Source organism: Telmatherina bonti (genome assembly GCF_933228915.1).
Source record: "Telmatherina bonti genome assembly, chromosome: 23".
Classification (NCBI taxonomy): domain Eukaryota; kingdom Metazoa; phylum Chordata; class Actinopteri; order Atheriniformes; family Telmatherinidae; genus Telmatherina; species Telmatherina bonti.
In genome coordinates this window covers 25469498-25493938 of record NC_136632.1, presented here as the reverse complement: position 1 = coordinate 25493938, position 24441 = coordinate 25469498, and the positions used below count along the sequence as shown (strand labels likewise).

Sequence of the window (24441 nt, the reverse complement as noted above, 5' to 3'; positions counted from 1 at the left end):
TTTTGAGCATCGATATAAACTTTTATTATCCTGGACTCCTGACCGTACGTTGGACAAATCCATGTCTTGGCCGTACCGGGGCCGTAAAGTGCCCTGTTTTGGGTAAGGGGGCGCGGTTGGGGGGTGACAACAACAATACTATCCCTGAACATTTCAGGCCTTGTTACTGGTGTGATAACCACACCACTATAACCACAATGGTGTGAACCCCCCAAAGACAAAGGAGGACGTTATCCCTGAGAAAACAATGGCTTTTTTATAAAAACCTCTTTTGCGATCAGAAGTCGGGCTTTTACCAGATCCGACCCTGTCAGCTTCAAAAAGACCCTAAAATGCCAAACTGATATGAAGAAGCAGAAAATCTCTCATTGGTCAGACATTGATCAGTGTGAAGGTTGTTCCAGAGAGTCTGGTCCGTAAAATGAGACAAAGAGGAAGACTCATTGCAGTTTTCTTAGAAAAGGTCAAAATGTGGAGCCACAGAGGATCTGTGGATTTTCCAGGATGTTTTAGTGGGAGCAGTTGTCTGAAAGGCCTTTCTGAAGCATCACTCTCATGTCAGCTTGGTTGTTGTATCTCCGTGGTTCAGGGAGATGATCACAGCTGAGGATGTGGATAATGCAGCAGAAAGCAGATAAATATATTCTTTTGTTAGTTTGATGCATCTCCAGTAAACAGCAGTATGAACAAGTGGAGGTTTGATGTTTGGATCCCAGTTGTGTGATTGTTGACGACTCTACGATGTGTTTGGTAGCAGACAGTCGTTTTGAAAATGAAAATACCCATTTTTATGCTCGTGTCAATTTTTTTGTGATCAGAATAATTCAAAATAACAGAACAATCGGCATTGATCTGAAAAGCACCCAGAGAATCGAGCCGACGTGACGTGAACGGATCAAAAGACGGAGCGAAGTCGAACGCTGGCAGCAGCCTTTTGCTCAACCAAATTACAAGCAGCTGTGGTGGAAAAGGGCTGCAAAAGATGTCATTTTTTCTCTCCGCCTGCTTCAAAAAACCCATTTTCCCCTGTGGAGATGATGATGATGACTGTTTGGATCCACCCAGGTATGAGCTACATTGACACAGACATGAGAAGTGAAATGAAAGAGGGGTCAAAGAAGGAGATAGAAGAAGGAAATTGGAAGTTGGGCAAGATGGAGAAAAAGGGAAGAAAAGTGTAGAACATAACAGAAAAGAGTGAGATTGGGAGATTTTTTAGAAAAGCAGAAGCAGAAAGATGAGTCTTGTTAGAATAATCTGGAGGTTAATGGGTCCTGGTGAAAGGACTCCTGTGCTTCTCTGATAGCAAGCAAAGGTGTATCTTTTCTAGGACAAATATCATGTTGCTTTTAGAGATGAAATTTTGGTTTCATGTGCAATAAAACTGCAGGGCTTTAACGGATTAGGTGCACTCTGGTGCTGCTGCCTGTTAGCCCAGTGGTGACAGATGTCTGCAAACGTTAGCTGGAAACTGCTCTGTAAACCAACCTCGGACGCTTAAATTTCACCTGATAGCAGCTGGAAAAGGTTCCCTTTAAAAAGTTAAAATCAGTTATAAACCATGAACATTTCTCACTTTGCTCCAACAATGATGATGTGACTGTAGTGTTTGACCCTCAGCTCATCTGTAGGCACAGTTACTGACTAACTTCATCTGCACAAAGTCTCAACGCTCCAAACACCTCATGTCAGGTTTCCAAGCTCATATTGCAGCATTAATTTGATGATATGTACCAGGAAGACTCCAAACAAATGCAAAACGCTCATGGCATCATCATGCTGACAAACACTGTTGAACTTTTATTTCTACTGATTCGCTGCGTAGACTGTGTCAATACTTTTAAACCTTCCTGTAAGATCCTGGTCGTTCAAACGGTCAGAAACTGAAGCTGAACTTAAGATGAAGATAATGCTCAGACTTTGTAAATGAGGAAGTTCAGCTGTTTTTTTTCTCTAATTGTCTTCATCAGTAGAACCGGTGGACCCGGTTCTCATCCTGAAACCAGCCCAACTTGCTGGGCGGAGGTCTGCATCCGGTCTGCTGGAAAAGCAGCAGCCATAAATTTCCTTCTGGACTTCTGGTTTTTAAACAACCAGCTGTGGTGCTTTGCTGATGTCCCACGGAAGAAGGCAACGAGTGTTTGGCTCCTGTTTGTCAAGTTCATGTAGCAAGTCTAGTTGCTTGTTCTCTCATAGAGAAATGCACAAATTCTGACCTTTTATATTCTTCTTGGTCCGTATCGTGCTAGTGTCCACCACAGCACGAAGCCCCAGACGTTTTAGGGTAAAAGAAGACGGTTTGGAGCTAAATGGAGGGTTTAGTCCCCTGAAATGATTTGACTTTAAAAATCAGTTAAATTAGACACATTTTTTGCAGATTGTTTGACGTCATTCTGTTTGACGATGCAGATTGTGTTCAAACTTATTTATTACACATAGAACTCCCTCAGCATTCTCAGTGGATCGACAACCATCCTAATTTTCTTTCACAGCGAGGTGGGCTGGTTTAACTGACAAAAGAAAAAGCAATTAAAGATGTTTTCCAGGCTTCGAGGCAGGTTAGAGTTACTTTTGGTAAATTCTAGCGGTGTACAGGCAGGGTAGGCGGTGCCGACTCAAGGCAGAAAGAAGTAAATTCTAAAATTATTACATTTTAATACTTAGTCAATATATTTTTAACTTAGGTTATATTATCAGTAATAATAAAACAATCATATGATCATTTCCAGTTGCCTGTCGTGTCGATTTGAAACTGATGGCATTTAGTGTGTTTTAAAATGCCTCAGCAGCACCTCCTGCTGGCCAGGCAGAGAAGCTGCACCCTGCGTTGTACGATAGTTGTACGACCAGTCCTGTTCTGCCTTTTCCTCTCATATAGTCAGAAAAATGTGTGTTCATGCAGTTCATTCCTCCATATAAAATATTTATGTTAAAAAGCAGGTCGTTACGCTGCCTTGATACGTTGCTGCACAGTGCTAACAGTCTACGTGCGTTCATAGAAATTTACTAAACTGATGCTTTGCTCTCAAGGTTGGTTGACGTTCTCACCGGAGGGATGATGCTGCGGGAGAGGCTGAAAATATTTTCACGGCTCTCTTTTAAAATATAACATCAACAAGTTGCAATGACATATAAAACATAGTCTGAGGACTGAAACTGAACCATTGATGTCTTACGATCTCGATTGTTAGATCAAGAAGAACTTACATGGCTACACATTTAAATGATCATGTGTGTGTCCGGTACAGCTTGCCATTATCTGCCAACCGGACCCTAAAGCTCACGCCACGAGCTTGGTAATCTGTAATAGTCTTTTCTTCAGCTTGTCCAAATCTGCCTCCATGTTGAACATTTCACAAGAATTTACAACAATATGATGCATTCAATAAGAAAATGCAATGCAAATAAAATCTCCTTTCTGCCTTTGGGAGTTAGGAGCATGTACCTAGTGCGTGACGCTTGCATGAATTGGGAAAAGAATCTATTCCAGGCCTGAAGATTTCTGCATTTGCCACATTTTCTACTCATCCAGTCTGGAAAGATCCTGGTGTTTGTCTGCCAACACATTCACTGGAGCTCAGTCTGAACATTCACACTGTTAGCATCTCCTTCAGCACACTCGGATTATTCACAGAATCAAAATGAGGCTCAGTAAAATGTCAGAAAATGACTGTTTTTCCTGTCAGAAGCAGAAGAAGTTGGAGAGAAGGAAGAACAAGTCATGTATGATAATCCCTGAACTCCTCTTCAGAAAGCATGGTGTTCAGCGAACAGCGAGTAATTTACTAAACACCCACATGGGCTGCGTTTTCCTCATGGGGACCGAAGTTTTGGCTTTAATGACTGTTTAAAGCCATGTTCATGAGCCTGAGTTGTGTTTTGATGTGTGATCAGCACCTGAGCCCAACATCCAGTCGATCTCGCACCGATTAAAGGTCATATTGAGTCTAAAAGCATCATTTCAGGTGTTTTCTGATTGGCATTTCTGGCTAATTTGTTCTTGACGATGCTTTTCTTTCCCAGCTACCTGGCGGTGACGCAGTTCAGCCCGATCCACGCCCGGAAGGCCTTTCCCTGCTTCGACGAGCCCGTCTACAAGGCCACCTTCTCCCTAACCCTCCGCCATGACCCTCAGTACACCTCGCTGTCCAACATGCCGGTGGAAAGCAGCTCGCTGTCGGACGAGGACGGCTGGCTGACCAACCGCTTTGCCCGGACGCCACGTATGTCCACGTACTACCTGGCCTGGGCGGTGTGCAACTTCACCTACAGAGAGACGCAGACGGACGGCGGCGTGACGGTCAGTACCGAACCTCTGATCCAGCTTTAATCTGTGGGAGAAACCGCATCTGTTCCAGGTTTCCAAGGCAAATGGAAGCACATTAACGATAGATGAGAGATGCCTCTTCCTCAGCGCCCTCGTTTATTTTTTAAAACATTTCAGCTTGAATTTGACTTCATGGTCTCGTTAGATCCCAAACACCAAATGTTGTGGATTTTCTTGTCAGACGTTGGAGTCGTTTCTGTTGGGCTCTCTTCTGGGACTCCCGTTTGTCTCCAGGCTGAGAGGAAAATCTCTCATGGAACCCATGTGGATACAAGCCTGTTCTCTCATCATCATCATCATCGCTGTCTCCGACTGGGTTTTATATCAATCAGTCCTCTTCTTTGGGGTTGGAACATGAAAAATGAGCCGCAGTCATTATCATCAGACAATAATTGACATAATGAAGCTGTGACTCGGGAGGGATGGCTTTGTTTCGAGCCGCCAGGAGGAAACAAATGACAGGGATTGAGTCGCGTTTGGAATGTGGAATAATTACAGAAGTTTCATTGCTGTTGTTCATGAGAATAAACCTGACGGCGTTCTGCAGATTTAGATTTTAGACCTCATGTCTGCATGTCGCAGTCTTTTCTTATTTCCAGTGAGCAGAGGTGGAGCTCTCTGTCTGAAAGGGATGAATACACACACACACACACACACACTGCCGCCGATATAACCGCCTCACATTACAGCAGTGTTTCTCAACTCCTCAGGCGCCCCTGCCCTGCCTCTTTTACGGTGTGTTCTCACCAGACGTGTTTCGAGCGTCAAGAACGGCAGGTTTACGTGTAAAGTCTATATGGGGGTGCGTCAAGGAGGCGTCAAGCTTTTTTGAGCGTTGGCGTGACACACGTCACGCACCAAAATTTTAAGAAGTTCCGCGCGTCAAAAGCCAGAGATGGAAAATCTGAGCTTTGGCCGCTTGACGTGAGACGTCAACCAATCAGAGCAATCAGCTGGCAGCTCCTGGAGGATTTCTGTGGTGAACCCAGACACAGGGCTGAGACGTTCCTACGACAGCGTTCCTCATCGCATGCGGCTCTCTGACTCTTGCCTTGCGGCTCGTGAAGCAGCCTCTGGCTGTCTGAAAATGCATCTAAACAAGTCATAATGATCCTCAACGCTGCAGTTCTCTCCACAAACAAGAGCTGCAGGCTGCTTGCAGAAACTCTGCTGTCCTAATGGCCCTAATTGACCCGTCAGAGTTGCCAGGTTTGGCTGATTTCAGCTGCACCGAACTCCACCAAGCTTCTCCGTCGGTAGCTCCGTATATATAATGAAAAAGAAACGCACACGTTCTGGAGGCATTGTTGTATTTTCACCATATACTGTTGCATAAGAAGCCGTGTAATATTTAGGATAACCATTCCTTGCTAAAAAGCTGAATGTTACTGATTTGGCAACGTAGCAGGATATGTTGCCTAGCAACGCTTTGTTTGGAGGGGGTGGTGACTCTCTGCTGCTCTTGTTGCATTAACAGTGACTATCACTGTCCTACGACGACGTTCTCCAGCTTTATTTATTAGATAAAACCATGCCGTCTCTCTACTGAATCCACCATCATTCAGACTGACCGGGAGGAAAGCTCCGCCTTCCCTCCTCTCTTTTCCACTGCGTTTGCCGCTCGCTCCAGACAAGCGGCAGATGCGGCAGGAGCGTTTTGGGCATCAGGACACAAAGGTGGCAGTCTGGTGACCCGTGTTGAGCGTTTTGAGCATTTTTGATGCACCGTTATAGGCAACCCTACCTTAACACACCTGGATGAATTAAAGGCTCGTCAACAGGCTCTAAAGAACTTGATGAGAAAGTTCAATAATCTAACTCAGGTGTTTTGGAGGAGGATCATGTCTAAAACATGCAGGGCAGGAAGGCCTGAAGACTGGAATGGAGAAACACTGCATCACAGAGACGTGGGAAGTGAAACTTCTTTATGTGAATAATCCGATTAGCAAGCAGAAACATTTGCAACAAGTGGAAACAGAAAAGATTGGTTGGTTTTCTCAGGTGCCATCTGTGGAGCTTGATGTGGTAGTTGGGCATCGGTTCTGGTTTGTGGTGGTGGACTGGATCCTACTCTAGCCTGAACTCTCTTCTTTCTTCTTCCATATAACCAGACAGGATACATTCCTCCATGTTTTCATGCTGTGGCTACTTTAAAACCAACGTTTAGCTTGAAGTTCGTGACAGAAAGAGCCTGGACCGGTACGGCTCGTAAGGAAAACAACACAGCAACCTTTTGACAAACCACACCAAACTGGTCCATATCGGAAACCTTGTCAGCACGAGCGCCACAGACCAACCGTGAGCACGGTGGTGGAGGAATGGTGATCTGGGCTGGATTTGCAGCTACAGGATCTGGATTCCTTCCAGCCACTGAGTCGACCTCGGTATGACAAGGTGTTCTAGACTCGAGTCCATCTGTCTTGAGTTCAGACCTCAGCCTGACACGATACATGCCTCCTTCGCCTCGACAGGCTGGAAGAAGAGTGATCGGTCTCTGTTTTCCTGTCACACCGCTTCATGAAAGCATCTTCTTAAATCACTGCAGTCTATTTTTGAGAGAAGTCGGTCTTGTCTCGAGGGATCGGGGTCCTCTTCAGGGTGCAGGTTGTCATCTTGATAAAACGACACATTAAACCTGTAGGAAAACAAAAGCTAAAGACCTCCAGATAAAGACATTATTGGCTGGTTTTACCAGGACTTGTGACTTAGTGACCCACATGAGCAGTACTTATCTACTATCAGCAGATAATCTGTATTTGAGACCGCTCAGGTCGAAATCTAGATGTAGCTTTTTAATGTCTGCAGATATAATTAAGTCTGTAACGTTTGTTATCTCAGGGTGACGCGCTGATTTAGATTTGAACTGAAGATACCGGCTTGCCATCCTCAGATAAGAGATAATTAACTTGTTTCCTGACAGGTTGTCATGGTTTCTTCACTTTCTTCTTCTCCCAGTTGGGCTGTGTGAGAACAGGAGGATGCGATGGGAGGGCACGTCTCATGTGGACCGCAGCGATAGCCTGATGCAGATACGTGCTGCATTTTTCATATAAGATCTGAGAATGTGGCTTCCTGTAAGGGAGAGGGAGAAAACTGCACCTCCCCAGGCAAGACTCCAACAAGGCCTTACACTAATGTTGGAGATGGGAAAAGAAATTCTCAGCTGCTTGGAGCATTAATATGCCAAAAGGCCCAAAGCTCAGCAGAGAGAAGTTAGTGGTGTTGCTGCTTGTAGTGCTTGGGGCACTTTTATAAACATAGATAAAAACAGAACACAAGATTTTAGGAGTCTCATCAAGCCAAACTTCATTCCCAGGAGGAGATAAATGAGACATTTTATCATTTGGTGGGAAATTTGAGCTGATTGTGAATCTGATGCAGCAACACATCTGGAACACGGAGTTCCAGCAGGAGGTTTAGCATCGTTAGCATCTCCTCTTCCTCCAACATCTGTCTGGAAACATCTGGGATCTGAGGAGAGCAGCTGCTGGAGTTTTAGGAGAGGAATGTTGCCCCGTTCTGGTCTGATGCAGGAATCCAGCTGCTGCCATGACGCTCCAGATGTTTTGTACTGGTGGAACTGGACTGCAGCAGACCAGTTCCACCATCAGGATGTGGTCCAGCATGGTCTTGCTGGACCAGTTCTCCTGTTCTACCATCAGGATGTGGTCCAGCATGGTCCTGCTGGACCAGTTCTCCTGTTCCACCATCAGGATGTGGTTCAGCGTGGTCCTGCTGGACCAGTTCTCCTGTTCCACCATCAGGATGTGGTTCAGCAAGGTCCTGTTGGACCAGTTCTCCTGTTCCACCATCAGGATATGGTCCAGCATGGTCCTGCTGGACCAGTTCACCTGTTCCACCATCAGGATGTGGTTCAGCGAGGTCCTGTTGGACCAGTTCTCCTGTTCCACCATCAGGATGTGGTTCAGCATGGTCCTGTTGGACCAGTTCCCCTGTTCCACTATCAGGATGTGGTTCAGCGTGGTCCTGTTGGACCAGTTCTCCTGTTCCACCATCAGGATGTGGTTCAGCGAGGTCCTGTTGGACCAATTCTCCTGTTCCACCATCAGGATGTGGTTCAGCATGGTCCTGTTGGACCAGTTCTCCTGTTCCACCATCAGGATGTGGTTCAGCATGGTCCTGCTGGACCAGTTCTCCTGTTCCACCATCAGGATGTGGTTCGGCGAGGTCCTGTTGGACCAGTTCTCCTGTTCCACCATCAGGATGTGGTTCAGCGAGGTCCTGTTGGACCAGTTCTCCTGTTCCACCATCAGGATGTGGTTCAGCATGGTCCTGCTGGACCAGTTCTCCTGTTCCACCATCAGGATGTGGTTCAGCGTGGTCCTGTTGGACCAGTTCTCCTGTTCCACCATCAGGATGTGGTTCAGCGTGGTCCTGTTGGACCAGTTCTCCTGTTCCACCATCAGGATGTGGTTCAGCGAGGTCCTGTTGGACCAGTTCTCCTGTTCCACCATCAGGATGTGGTTCAGCATGGTCCTGCTGGACCAGTTCTCCTGTTCCACCATCAGGATGTGGTTCAGCGTGGTCCTGTTGGACCAGTTCTCCTGTTCCACCATCAGGATGTGGTTCAGCGTGGTCCTGTTGGACCAGTTCTCCTGTTCCACCATCAGGATGTGGTTCAGCGTGGTCCTGTTGGACCAGTTCTCCTGTTCCACCATCAGGATGTGGTCCAGCATGGTGGAACCTGCAAGGTCTTCCCTGAAAGAGACGTTGTCTGGATGGGAGCAGATGTTTCAGCATTGATGGAGCTTCCCAGATGTGGAAGCTGCCCACGCCATCGGCACTAATGCAACCCCATCCCATCAGAGATGCAGGCTGATAACAAGCTGGATGCTCCCTCTCCTCCTCAGACTCCATTTCTGTTCCCTTACAATGAGGAATGTTGGATCCACATGCTGCCTCACGTCGCCGGCCTCATACGTCAGTGTGTCTTTTACATACTGCTGGAAAGTTGTTTGCAACTGAAGAAGTGTTCTGCATCTTCTTCTGCTGCTTTTTATTGGACGGTGTTACGGCTGTCTGCTTATCGTCTCCACCTGTGCTCCATTCCACGTATAAACCCCTGCTTGCTGCCGCCTGATTGGGATTGTTTGGGCCCTCTTGCCTTCGCCTTCCCCCGCCCCATTGGTTGATTCATGCTGCTGAACATCCAGAAATAAGAGACGTCTGCAGTCTATTGGCTGTATAGCAGTCTGCTGTAGAGCTAGCTTGGATTTTTAACAAGTGTGTGTGTGTGTGTGTTAGGTGATACCTTGGTTCGTGTTTGCTAGCTTAGTGCCGTTTGTTTGTGTGTGTCTGGTTTTGTTTTGAGGTTTCAGTTAAACCTAGATGAGTGGCTTCTCCTTTAGCTGTCTAGTCTGGTTGGAGTTAGCGTAGAGTTGGGCTACGGACTGATCTTACTGCCGCCAAGGAGGTTTTGTTTTCACCGGCTTTATCTCTTTGTGTTCAACATAACTTCAAAAGTTGTGGACGGATTTTCCACATTTTCTTGTTGTGAATGTAAAAAGGAAGAACTGAGTAAATTTTAGTAGTGATCCGGATCACCGTTTGGATTTAGGAATTGTTTAAAAGGATTCTTTAACATTGTTCTTGGCGGAGGTTTGTGCTCTCCGAGTTCTTTTCCAGTTGTTGTCGTTGTACACGGGTTGTACGTGTATTTGTTCAGATTTGTATGTTGTCTGGACACTTAGTTATAGAAACTGCTGCTTTTTCTGTTTGGACCTACAGCACAGCTGTTTATTAATTCTTCTGGCTGGCTGTTGTTGAGCTTGTCCGACTCTGGTGTCCTTGTTTTTATCACGTTACGCACATAGACCGTATATGAAAGATGGACGGAGATTTCGGCAGTTAAAAGTGAAGCCTATGCCGAAGTGTAGAAAACTGCAGTTCCCCCTTCATCCACTAGGGGCTGCAAAACAGAGCAAATCCCCATAGACTCCCATGTTAAAAAGGCCAACTTCACAGCAGAAATAAACATGTTTACAGCAGAAATAAACATGTTTACAGCCTGGTACAAAAATCCATTTTCGGTTTAATAGGTCAGGTTTACCGTTATGACAACTGTGGGGGGAGTGAATTTTTTTCTAACTCGCCCGTTTAAAAGTAATTTAATCTCAAAATTCAGCACATTTAAAGGCGTGTCCTTTTGATTGACAGGTACCCGATATCCCGCTTCAAGTCAGAAGAACGTAGAACAACCGCGGTTTTTAGCCGGTTAACAACGTGACTTAGCTTCAGCCCGCTTACCTCCGTTTGCTGGTTAGCTCCTGTTATCTCCTGGTTAGCTCTTAGCTACAGAAAGCTCGGAGTTCGCTCAATGTCAATCATCCACCATGACGCTCACAGCCCCCCTCTCAGCTCCACCTCTTTGCCCATATTTGTATTTTGCGTGCGAGACGACACGCATGCCCCTGCCAAGATGGCGATGGTAGGAACCGCCCACCGAGCTTCAATTCAACTTTTCAGAAACCTACAGGTGACACAGCATCGCAACCCCCAGCAGTTTGCAGCCCCCCAACAGTTCAGCTTTTCATCTTGGACTGACCACATCCCCCACTGTGACAATAAATCTGTCTGGTTTCACTTTCACAACTTTACTGGAGTTTTTTTTTTTTTTTTTTTTGTGCTACGTCTCATTCATGCTAGCAGTGGCGTTGCAACAGTTTCTGTTTCTTCCTCTTCTCTATTTTGTTGCTTTCGCTGGTTGTTTGTCAGCTTAACAACTCAACACTGCCCCCTCATGGTTTCTGGTGACATTTCAGCATTTTCTGTGTCAAGTGACGGAAAGCTGAGCCCTTGAAAAAGGACCAATTGCAAGAGACGGATAAATCTGTTTGTCCATCTTCTACGTCCAGCATAAAAAAAACTGTGTTTCACTTCTGGAGCTGCTGTTTTTATGAATAAAGGTAAAGAATCAGATTATTTATTCATCTAGACCAGAAATGGGTCAGTCCATCTCTGTTTTTTTGTCTTGTTCTTCATGTCCATGTCTCTCAGCTGACATCCCATCATTACCTTAACAACCAGAGCTCTTAAAACAGAGACGTGCACACGCACACGTCCAGCCTCTTATACAAGGACAAATACATGCACAACCTTGTTTCTCCTCCTCTCCTACTCCTCCGATCATCATCTCTCCATCACTGTAATTACAAGTCATCCATCTCTTCTGCCAAGAACTCAAGGACAGCTCTCCAACACACACAAACACACACTTTTTGTCTCCTTGTTACTGAATGATGATTTTAGTGAGATGCTGTTTTAATGACAAATCATAACTGGGTCATTTATAACCATCAGCAGCTTCCACTGCCGCCTGCATCCGTCCGCGTGTGGAAGTGTGTGTTTTCCAGCGATATTGAGGAAGAATCACTCTGCTTTTGTAATGTACAGATTAATCTTTATTTTCATCCGTTCCATTTTTACCCACAAAAACAAAACAAGAAGCTCCTTTTCTCTGAGAAAACGGAGGATGTTCATGTAGACTGGCGAGAATCTGGACCGCTCCCCTGCAGGAGAACCACCTGCTGGGGTTTGGACCTGCAGTCCAGAGGCTGGCTTACAGCCATAAACCCCAGAGGAAGATAACGTGTCACACATCCACCATGTAGCCTGAAGCGAGTGTGTGTGTTATCGGCTCTAGCGGTGTGGCCACTGTCCTTGTAGAAAGAGACATGGAAATATGTGGATGATCTTCCTGAGTGGAGGTTGTGTTTGGTCTGCAGCTTCTGCCTGATTGGTCCTTGTACGTTACATGGTGTGGCTTGGCTCGGTGCTGTTGGCAGTTCCTCACACCTGGAGCTTGTTTTAGTGCTACCTCAGCAAAGGCTGCAAGCGAGCTGAGCTAATTATAAACAGTGGCGTGAAAACTCTGCGGACCGCTGCGGTCCTCATCCTGGAGGTCCAGGCAGGCCTCTGCAGCAGTACCAAGATGCAGCAGAGCAAAGAAGCTGTTTGGAAATCAGAGGTGGAGTTATTCTCCCTCTGAGAAGCTTCTCAGACTGGAATTCATTCCGTCTGTAAGTGGAAGGCAAAGAGAAGAGTTCAGTACCTGGGTGTTGATGACACGTGGTGCTCAGTCTGGATTAGCAGCCATGCTAACATGTAGCATAGCAACATGGCTGGGAGGAATCTGTTAAAAGACGTTGAATGATCTATTAACCCCATAAAAGCCAACATGATAGATATGATATCGACAGTTTCTGAGACATTGTACATCTGTTTATGGTTGTTGAACACAATCTTAAACTTTTTCTGTCTAATAGATTCCAGGAAGCAGCAGATTGCACTATAATAATTTTCATATCACATGGTAATAAAAAGTAAATGCCCCTGCCCCTCAAAAGAATGAATTTGTTTTTTACCTTTTGTTAAAAAAAGAGACTTTTCGTCCCGTCTTTTCATCGGTTGGACTTTAAAGGGTTAAGTATTGTTTTGGTTTGGGATCCGGAGGCTCATGAGGCTGTAATCCCCCTTCATGTGATCGTTTTGTGATGAATGGAAGGAAAAATATAACTTTTTTTCTCTCATTTCTCTGATGGGTTTTCTGGAAACAAGGTGAGGAACTCCTCAGCTCCCCAACGGTTTGTTGAGCCTTCGGTTGTGGAACCGAACTGGATTGTGTTTTTCTCAGGAGGGAAAACCTAAAGAACAGCCTCGGGTTAACTCAGTGTGTGTTTCCGCTTGGGACACACACCCAGAGGACGCTGTATGGTCATCAGAGCCATGGTGGACCTGCAGCACAGCTGGATGCCCTGGAGAGCAGGGTTTGGGTAAACACCCACATGCTAGACGGGCTCGCTTTAACCTTTTCCTTTGGTTGTTATTTTTACACGAAATCAGTTTTTCTGTGGCTGTTCGTCATGTTTGTTCCTGGAAAGATGAATAAATCAGATTTTTTTCTGTATGCAAAAATATAAAGTTAAACAGATTTATGTTAAAGTCAAATAAAAAAAAAAAAAAAAAGGTCTAAACTGAGAAAAATCTGAAGGAAATCACTCAGTCACCTGAAGGGATGGACAGAAGAAAGAAAATGATGATTGGAAGTCAACATGGTTTAATCTCTTCTTGCCCTCCATCTGTCCCGTTTCCTCGTTTGCAGGACACTCTCCCCGCCATGCTGAGCTCTGTTAAGTCTTTAGCTCCCAGCTTTTTGGGAATCACCTTGTTGCTGCTAAAATCCCATTTTCTGTCCCTCAATTGGGCGGATCTTTGCTATTTTCACATAAAAAAGGCTTAAAGACATTCTACAGACCGTTAGCAGATAATCTGAGTGACCTGCTCGCCATCGACGGTTAGATTGGCACTAGGGCTGGGCGATATGACCTTTTAGTAATATCCCGATATTTTTATGGCATGTCACGATGTTTGATATATATCTCGATATTTACCTTAGCCTTGAATTAATGCTTTGGTGCATACAATCACATCAGTAAGATGATTTTGTGTCTCCATTAAAACATAATTGTTCATACTGCATTAAGATGTGCTGATTTTAAACATTCATGCCAAAAGGATGAAATTGTAACGAAGCAAACTGATCAAAACCGTATTTATTGAACAGTTAAAGCAGTGGCAGAAAAATGTCATTTTAAAACAAAATAAAGTGCTTTTGCGTGATGTAATAAATGCAACGTATGAAAATAATATAAGTTCAAGTACACATTTTGTGCAGTGCATAACCTGTACTATTTTTCTTCGGAACAAATTCTCCTCCTCCATGTTTTGTAACTCGCGCTGCTACCGGAGTTCTCTGCTAGAAAAGCTGCTACACGCTGCCTCTCATGACGTAGCACGTAGCTCACCTTATGTACGTAACCAGGTGCGCTTGCTTTAACTCTCTGTGCAAAGCGGTGCAGAGTCGAGGAGGAAGGAGAAAACCCGCCCACAGCTAAAAACAACAGGCTACTCGAATATGACGAATATGACATTTTCTATATCCCACAGGGGACTAGCCACCATATCTCCAGTATATTCGATATATCGCCCAGCCCAAATTAGCACCGTTGCTGCTCTTTAAACCACAAGCAGACCTGCAGTCAGAGTCAACTGCTCTGTCAGGAATATATGGAACTGGAACATAAATATTTACTTTTATTGTTCCTGTCCAGTTGTTCCTTTTCTCTACTGGGAGTTGAGCTCGCAGGATAGCTGGAGCTCATCCCAGCAGCAAGACGCAGGTACTCCCTGGACAGGTCACCCGTCCATCACAGGTCCAACACGGAGACAAACCCCTCATGCCGAGGGAGGATTTAGATCAGGGCGCCCACGTCTGGTCCTCGAGATCACTGTTTCGCAAATGGTGGTACTTCAAGCCATTCTTGGGGGTACTTTAAATGTTCTGAAAATATATATGTTTTTATGTTCTCTTTAAAACATTCTTAAACAAAATAATATAAATATATGATATTTTATAAATATTTAATATATTTCATCCAATGTAAGTATACATTCATAAACTGAATTTACATATAAATTTACACCATTTCATTCCTCCTAAAATCCCACATTCCAACGTGAATTGAACCCCATTCGTTACGAGCCAAATCACATCCGTCAGTCACTGTCGCCTTGACAACGCAAACAATGGAGTCCTGGTTGAAGCGCTGTAGAGATTTCCATTGTTTCACACAGTTAAAAGTTTAATAAACCCAACACAACTGACAAAGAGCTGTTTTTCATGTTTTTTCTTCACCGGAAATACTTTGCAGTGGTTAGGGGGTACGTGGCTGAAAAAATATTTTACAAGGGGTAAAAACCTTGCAAAAAGGTTGAGAACTGGTGATGTAGATCGATCCTGAACACGCCTGAATGGAAGGAATGTGTCGTCAGCAGCTGAATGACGTGCACATGAATGAATTCATCCATTTCAGCCGTGTTGGAGAAGCTGCAGGGTGGAAGATCTCTCGGATCAGACTCGGGCATCCCTGTTTAGACTGACCAGTTAGCCAGACGGTGTCTTCACATGGTGGGAGGCGTACCTGCAGAGGGACATGGAGACAACATGCAAACGAACCACCAGTCACTGGGAGGCGGAGGTGCTGTTCACTGCCTTTCAGTCAGATTGATTCACCAGAGAGCAGCTGCTGCTTGATCTGCACCCATTTTTTTTTTTTTTTTTAATTTCAATAAGCTTTTGGCACAATGTCACATGTTTATATGTAATAAATAAAAAACACAGCAAAATGTCTGAACAGCAACGTGTAAAAAGCAACATGAAGTTCCATGTAGGTAAAGTTCCAAACACCAGTTGGTAGCGGTAACGCACCGCTATCAAGCGGTTTACAACCATCTAAAAACACCAGAAGAAGAAAACCACCAAAGCTGTGTGAAAGTCCTCCCTAAACCCCGTCATTTACCACACAGCGCTACAACAGACCGTCCACTCACTCTGCTGGTGATTCGGACAGGAAGCTGGATATTTTCTCCTCATCGCAGTACACGTGACTACCGACTGTCACCGTGGCAACCACCACGCGTCTTTCCAAATCCCATCCAAACTCCAAAAAAAAAATAAAAATCTTAAATTGTTTTTGATTCTTTCTTTGTTGCAATTTTATTCAACAAAAGAACGAGTTTTTTTCTTCACCTGTTTCCACGTTTGCGTCACATTGAGCTCCTGCCTGCAATGCATTGTGGTCTATATTCACCCGTCTAGTGACCAGCGGTGCTAACTACTTTTCTAGATGCATTGTGGGTAATTTTGAGTGCCCTACGTGTTTTTCTGTGGACATTCAGACAGCCGTAGAACGTGGCGGGAGCACCAAGCCTGCTCTATGTGGGAAAAGGGTGGAAATTCAGACGCAGCCAAAGTTTTTTAGCCTCCTCAGTTTTTTCTTCAGGTTCTTGTAATTTGGTGGTTTCTACGTCGTCTTCCTGCTTCTCTTCTTCTTCTCTGTTCGTCCCTTTCTCTGGTTACGTGTGAGCTACACAACTCAACACTGCCCCCATGGTTTCTGGTGGTATTGCAGCACCTTCTGTGTCAAGTGACGGATAACGAAGCTCCCTGAAAAGGGATTAAATTACGAGGCGGGAGGTGGACGAAAGTGTTCTTTATTCAGCTCATCCGTCTTTGCATCCAGCATAAACAGCTAGTTCTGTTTCCAACCTTTTTGCTGCTGTTATTCACGCTTTTCTCGGTCGTCTCGGTGATCGTTTGCTTCCAGAAGGCTTCAGTTCTGGTGCAGCAGCAGTTTTTTCTGGTTTGGTTCTTCAGATGTTGTTGACTTTTCCATCTTTCTTCTGTTTTCATTCTCCTCACAGCCTCTTTGTTCGGATACAGCAGTCTTCCAGTATCATGGCAGAGTTTGTGATATTGGAAAATTTTTGTAACATGTAACCTACTTTTCCTGACAAATGAGAGCACACCAGAGAAGAGAAGAGCCCGAGGAGAGAAGGGGGAATACTCGCTAAGTGGAGAAAATGTGCATGATGTGTTTGGAGCTATAGCGATCTGTGGCATAGAATCTGTGGATTTGCCTCTTCTACTTTCCCCTCCTCTCTCCTTATAAGTGTTCATGGCCACAGGGACGCAAGCAAGACGTAGGAAGTGGACAAACATAGCGTGCCAATGTAGCATCCCGCGTATAAGCTGCACAGAATCCTGTGACTGCCAGTGATGAGATTTTCAGGACATCAGGACGATTTGAAGGAGATGTTTTGAGAAATGTGGCGAGTGACGCCTCCTGGACGTCTCCCAGAGGACATGTTCTGGAAGTTTCCCAGTGGGAGAAGGCCTGAGTGCAGACTGCAGGAGTCACTGGAGAGATTATCTGGCCCTGGCTGGGAACACCTTGGACTCCATCCTGAACTGCTGGAGGACGTCGATGGGAATCTTTGCTCTGACTCAGAAGCAGATTGACGATGAGCGCGGGAAGCTGCATCCAAATGCTCATGTCCATGATCTCTAATATGAATATTTTCTGCTCCATTGGGGGAAATAATGGATAACTAAGCAACACAGACATATTGATATGCAGGGAACGGAAGAGGACCAAGCAGTTACCGATCAAAAATCTGAGATTTCCCAAAACTGAATGGATGGATTTTCTTTCCTTTAACGCCTTCCTGCTCTTCATGCTGTGGCACCGTGATCATTTGTGAAGACTCGCATCTGCAGCCAAAGTGAACCAGAATGCTGCAGAAAGGCTGACATGAGACCCAGAACGAGATGATCCTGGTGAAATAACAGGACATGGTCCTCTGGAGAGACGATGAGTGTGCAGGACGTGATAAAGATCCTGGAAGCAGCACATCCACGTTTCTATATTTACTAACTGTTGCTGGATACGCTCTCTGTGTCTCCGTTACCGCATTGCTCTCATATTAAAATCCTTGTTTGAGCCTGAAGGCAATGGAGACGCTGCTGTCTGTTTGCGGAGCAGCTTCCTCTGACAGAAACATTAATCCTCCATCCTCCTCCAAACCTCTGAAAGGAACAGCTTTATGTGACGGAGGACAAATAAAACACTCCTCCATCCTCCTCAGCAGCCATGAAACGGCTTCATCTGTCAGAAACATTCATCCTTCTGTCCTCCTCAAAACTGCAGCTAGGACTCGGGGGCAAGATTCAGAAAGCCAGTCTGTAAATGATGCAAATTGGCCTTTGCAAATCAGAATGTGCTGTTTTATACACACACAACAAGGTGGAAATCAGCAGCATGGGACGTAACTTAAATGATAAGCAAAGTGGTGATTATTAAATGAAGTAGTTCCTGATGCTGCTTCAGGCGCTGCTTGCTTGGCTTCTTTCAGGAAAAGCATTAATTTCCTTTTTCTACAACATTTATTTGTCCTTGATGAGTCTAAATGACTTTAAAAAACCATTTGTATTTGTTTTGTTGGTTTGATCGGGTTCCTGGCTGCAGGTCAGACATGGTGATTAAGAGTTTATTAAGATGAAAGTCTGGAAGTGCCGTCCTTGTCCTTCTTCTTGATGGCAGCTGGATGTGGTTGTCTTGGTTACATGCTGTTACACCCAGTCCAGGGGTTCCTGAACGCAACATGAAATTACCATCCTTCAGACTGAATCAGACTGGCTCACGAGAAAAAGTCTTGTATTTATTTGCAACATGAAGTGGGTTAACAACAGAAACGACTGATTTAAAGACAAATCAGTGAAAAGAATCCTAAAGTGAGCAAACGCCAAAATAACAAACAAAACAAATCCTATGCTCTGACTCAACGTAGCTGTTCAAATGGAATATGAAAACAAAAACAGGTTCTTACTTCCCTACGTAACATTAAACAGGAGAAAACTCAAAGAGGCAGCTCTCTGCTGTTCAACAAATGCTCTGTACAATAACAGGAAAGTCTCTTTCCACTCTGCCAGCCTGATTCAACGTAAAGCAAGATACACTCCGTCCCTCTGAGCCCCAATCAGGCACGTCATTCTTCTTCCTTTAGAATGGCCAATCACGTCCCGGCCCGTCTCCTCAGGCAGCCCAATCCTGGGAAGGCAACGGCACATCTGTCGTCCCTGGAACACCTTTTCACAAAAATATATACAACTGAAAACATACACACACAACACAACATGACGACCGCAGTCGTAGCACATGCTCAGCTTGTTACCGTGGTATTTAGTAGGAGTGGTTGTTTATATCAGGCTGTTCAGAGTGATCGAGTCTGCATGACTTTGTAGTTTAAGGGTATGTTCATGTCAGGATAGTCCGCTAGACTCGGTCCGATTTCGGACTCGGCTCAGTTTTAGGGGGTGTATCCATGCACCATTGCACCATTAGAATAATATATCCCCATTCCCACCAGAGGTGGCGCTGCACTAGTATTTAGCAGAAGAGAGGACCAGACCGGCGTGAATTGCCACCTGCCACCTGCCAGTTAAACATGGAGACCAAACTATGGCTGTTTTGGGTTTTTATTGTGTCTTATGCAAGTATACTGCAGACATACGCTGCAACAATGGACGCAGTATGAACACCAGACGAGGCAGAGGACCCTTAACGCCATCGCTATGGATTTACCCACAATACAATGCTATGCCACATGCAGGAAGGAACTCTCTTTGTAGTCCTCTTCATGTATTTGGTCCTCTTGAAACGGACCAAGACCTGCATTTGTAGGTGGACCGAGTCCGGTTCTTTGGTCTGACTTGACCAAATTTGTTTGGTGCGTTCACATTTCCGTGAACAAAGTGACTTTTCTGTCAAATAGACTCTGATTCGAATCAAAAAGGAGGATGTGAATGTGCCCTAAAGCTTCGTATTGTTGAACACAAATGTTTGTTTAACCAGACACTGTTGGAATTGTGACTGATTTGGGGTGTCCCCCACTTCCTGTCCAACACCATGGTAGACCTGGTAACGTAAAGCAGGAGTGGATGGAAGGAAGAAGATGGATGGAAAAGGTTGTGACAGATTTACATCCTTGTTTGAGTCCATCTGACTGAAGCCAAACATTTAAATAACACATAAATATTTTGGGTTTGACTGAAGTCCAGCCAAGCATTGGGAGTCTAACTACTCCTGCGAGTGTATGCTGGGTTGAGAGCAGTTCATGTGTCTCGGTTGTGTGTTCTTGAGTGATGGAAGCGTGTACAGGTGGACTGACAGGTGATCCGGCCTCTCCATTGGTATGTTTAGATGAAGAAGGAAAACAACTTACCCTCACTTTTGATCCCAAGCTGGGGTTAGTGATGATAATAATGAAATTGTCATTACAAGAAGACCAGATGAGTTTCCTCTGCAGGGTGTCTGGACTCTCCCATCGAGATACGGTGGGAAGCTTGGTCATCTGGGAGGGGTTCACAGCAGATCTGCTGCTCCTCTAGATCAAGGTGAAGTTCTGAGACCTTGTGGATGTCTCCCTTGGATGGTTTTCTGATCACGTGCCACTGGGAAGAGGACCTGGGGGACACTTCAGGGACTGTGTCTCTCAGATGGCTGGGTAAAGCTTTGATGTTACCCTGAGTAGCTAAAAGATGTGGCCGGAGAGACGGAAGTCTCTGCTTCCCTGCCTGGGCTGCTGTTACTGTAACCAGGATAAAGGAAGGATGGATGAATGGATGGATGTATGGATGGATATGTTCAGTGCTCTGCACAAGTTGCACAGTTCCTGTGACCTGGAAGCACCCGAAGGAAGCTAACGCAGCGAGATGAAGAATTGGATAAAAATAGATCTGACAGTTTTACAGATGAAACACTGTGAATCCACTGCTTGATGTTGTGTTAAATATCAGTCAGCTAAACAGTAAATAGATTCAGTCACTGAAACAGTAGCTCAACTGGAAAAAACCTGCTAGCTCTAGGAGGCATACTCCTCCTTCGGCAGTGGAGTTGGATTTACTATGCAGGGCCGGATTAAAAGTGTGCAATTCTCTGAGCCCAGAGTGTTCCAGGGGTACCCTTCCCCACCACAATACTGTGAAAACTGAATGATAAACTGTGAAACAACATTTCTAACATCTCTCAGCCAGTGGTACCAATGGCAACACACACCACTGTGGTGTAACTATCTAACTTTTATGTACATTTTGTTTCATGTCCAAATTGCTGGTGTATCCCCCACATGGGTCCCAAGCGGGTAAGGGCCCCTGGGCCCGTGTCCATAATGCCCATTGGATAATCCGGCCTTGGCACAATGCACATAAACCATTTCCCTATGGTGCCACTATACTCGGGCAGCGACAGCGGTCCAGTTAAATGATGCAGTCCACCTGTAAACATCTGAGTGTTGTGTAATAGTTTATCTCTTCTACAATCTTTAATTCCTAAAAATATTTGTGGACTCCCACAGACCTCCTGACATACAAGTCTCTGAATTTGAACCCCATTGGCCTATTGTTCCCATTAAACCCCAACAACTGTTCAAGATTTAGTTTAAATCTAACTACAGATAAGCATCCTTTACAAACACTGTGGACTACAAGGATGTTGGTAATACTGTTCTATCCTCCTGGATTGAGAGGTAACCAGGAGACATAGATGTAATATCTCCTGAAATAGTTGGTGTGTTTTAGTCACGTGTCCTTAACAGCTTGGAGGCTTTGTAACCAGATGGCCAAACACAGCTATGCTAGCTCCTTACAATGTAGATGATGTGCTCAACATGTAGCAGATGCTTTTATGCAAAGTTGCTGACAAGTGAAGAGAAAACTGCTGATATTAAAACATACTAAATAAATTGAAGGAGTGCAGGAAGTCCGTGTACGAAGTCAGAGTGAGATGTTGGTCTCTTTGTGCCTCTAGCCAGATGATGTGTCCTCATGAATTCTTAAAGGCTCATGAAGATTTCCATCCCCGCTTACAAAGCAACGGGTTAGGAACATAGATTTACCTACGAATGAACAGCTTCACCTTTCAGCCTTCAACTGTCTTTCCACCACAGCAGATAGATGCAGCATCTGCAAAGATGTGCAGCCGTCCATGTGTCAATCTTCCTCTCCATTCTGCCGTCACACATCCACATAGTTAACCTCCGCTTCAGGCAGCAACTCATGACAACACAAGCTGCAATGTCTGACACCTCAACACACTTCAGATAAATGTTTAATGGGTGAAATGATTCATGTGATGTGTGAACTGAGTGGTTGATAAATGCAACCTTGGTGAAATGATCTTCACTTATAGATGATTTAAATCAATTCGATTCAGCTTTATTTGTATAGTAACACTTCGCAACAATGTCAGGACGCTTTACAGACACATTAATTCCAGCCAATTCATAATAAATAGCCAAATTAATAAAAACCAACTGATTGCATCGAATCTTGACATCAGTTCGATCCCTTATCCTGAGCTGCATGAGGCGACGGTGGAGAGGAGAACTCCCCTCTAACAGGAAGAAAAACTTCGACCAGAACCCGGCTCAGGGAAAGCAGCCATCTGCCTGGACTGGTTGGGATGGTAAGGACAGGAAAGAGAGACCAACATGCACTGCAACTTTTATCCAGGAAGACCTGCAGAAAGAGGAGAAACACGTTAATGATGTCATATATGTATACATGGAGGAAAAGGAGCAGTTAGACTACCTGTAACTCTAGGAGCATAAGCTGGACAGTCGGGCCCCGTTACGCACATGTGTAAGCTCGTATCTACCAGAGAAGGTCAGATAGCTTGCACGTCCATTGACATTACCGAAAAGAGTCATCACCAGGAAGAATACAACCGATCCAGAGAATAGTTGTGTGTTTGACTCTGCTAGTCACGCAAATGGGGAGTAAGTTTTAACTGGTTTCCTGTTAGGAAACACCAGAAAACAGCCTGGATACCTGTGGTTGCCGTGGCACCAGGTATACAATGCTTAGTACGTCTGACAATTCCAGAGACTTTGGCTATTGTCCGTCTGGCGACATGAGGGGAAAACTGAGGGACAGAAACCCAATAGGAGGCTGCAGTGACACTGGCACCACCATGTTTATTACATCACAGACAAACTTGTGATTAAAGGTTTTTTAGAGGTTTCTTGGGCAGGTTGGAGGAACCTATGTGAGACATGTCACCAGAATTTTAGAAATAATCTACGTTCATTGTTGAAATACAAAGCAAAGAAACTCTTCTGCTGTAATTGGTAGTTACATGTTCAAATTACTTCGTGGTTCTTTGAACAGTGTCACAATGGAAATATCAAACCTTGAGCCCTGCCTGTTGTGATTACAGCTTCTGTGTTGGATATAAACCCCCCCAAAGAGCCATATTCCCCCAGGTTTGTTCACATAATGCAGAAGTACATCAGCAAGAGTTACTGCTCTGACACTAAAAATAAAGTTAGTATGTTCAAACCAAACTACATACTTAGAGCTCAGGAACAGCAGTAAACAGCCATAAATGTCCCACTTTTACTGGGCCAATCTGGGAACCAAGTAATGAGGCTGAAAACAATAAAGCTGGCTTTAGTGCTGAGTATCTGCTTAAGAACATATTCAGGCAGGAATAAACTGCTTTCAGTGTTATGATAAAAATTCATTTTCAGTTTAAAAGTCAGGTAAAGTCTCAGAGTAAAGGAATCATTTCCATCTTCTGGGCTGCTCAAACACACCAGCAAGTCTGGGTCCCTTCCAGGCTTCATTGTCGACCCGCAGAATTCTTCTTTTCTCTTCTTCCTCACAAACAACCGTTTGTCTTTCTGTTGTATTGTCAGCATAATGCTTCTCCGCAAGAATGGCAGTCCCCGTAATGAGACTGATCCTTCAGGGAGGATTAAAAAGCGACAAAATCCAAACAAATAGTGTGGGATGACCCACTGAGCTGGCCCATTTCCAACGAAAGCCCCGCATTTCAACCACTTAGCTTGTTAGTCCTCCATTTTCTGTCATTTTACCAGCCGACGGCGGCATAAAGCGAAGATTGTTTGTGTTTATCTGCCGATGAATCACCGCTGGAGTCGGAATGTGACCAGGTTTCTGCTGGCAGCACATCTGCCTTTAACAAGACACAAGATAATCGGCCACCCTGAGAGGTCTGTAAGACGATAATCTCCACTAAAGGTCATAAAAACCCAACAATTCCGTTTCCAAAGGCATTTTATCTGTTTAGTTTTTTTTTTATTATATCAAAGCTTGCTGCAGTACTAATGGCATAATCACCACAGTAACAATAAAGGTTTTATTAACATAATCTAATATCGACAGCAGACTCTTCTATTTATTTGCCGCTTGTTGTTGGTATGAAATAGTGCACATTACCATGGAAACAGGTGATCACCCCACTGAAACAACCTCAGGTTTACACATCGACAAACAAAACTTAATTGAATTGGAGCTCGACCAAGACCCACAGTGGCCCCGTTTTCATAAATCTGTTTACTGCTTTCATGTTTACGGCCATTAAAACGCTCATGTTGCAAAGTACCAACAAACATATCCAACTCGGCCATTTCTCATCTCCTTTGTGCCATAAAGTTCAATCATTTCCCCCAAAAAACGCTTAAAATCACATCAGTGATGTTGTTTTATCACCATTTTGTATTTTGACTCTGTCTCACATCCTGTTGTACCAAATACTCACCAGAGCATAAATGCAGATTAATACGCCACTGGAAATAGTCCCCAGTAAATTCCTAACTTCCCTTTGCTTTCACTGTAGGTGGATTTGTTTGCACTTATGTTTTGTTTTATGAGAAAAAAAATAGATTTATGG

General features: G+C 44.6%; 1 protein-coding gene across 1 annotated transcript in view; it reads left to right on the top strand.

Annotated features, from left to right (window-relative positions):
* LOC306773307 (thyrotropin-releasing hormone-degrading ectoenzyme-like) overlaps positions 1-24441 on the top strand; it is a gene marked incomplete at both ends in the record, with an annotated part of 278364 nt that overhangs the window by 27249 nt on the left and 226674 nt on the right. Inside the window, one exon of the mRNA XM_079263095.1 lies at positions 4024-4300. Within this exon, the coding sequence (XP_079119221.1) occupies positions 4024-4300 (277 nt within the window). The remainder of the gene's footprint in view (positions 1-4023; positions 4301-24441) is intronic.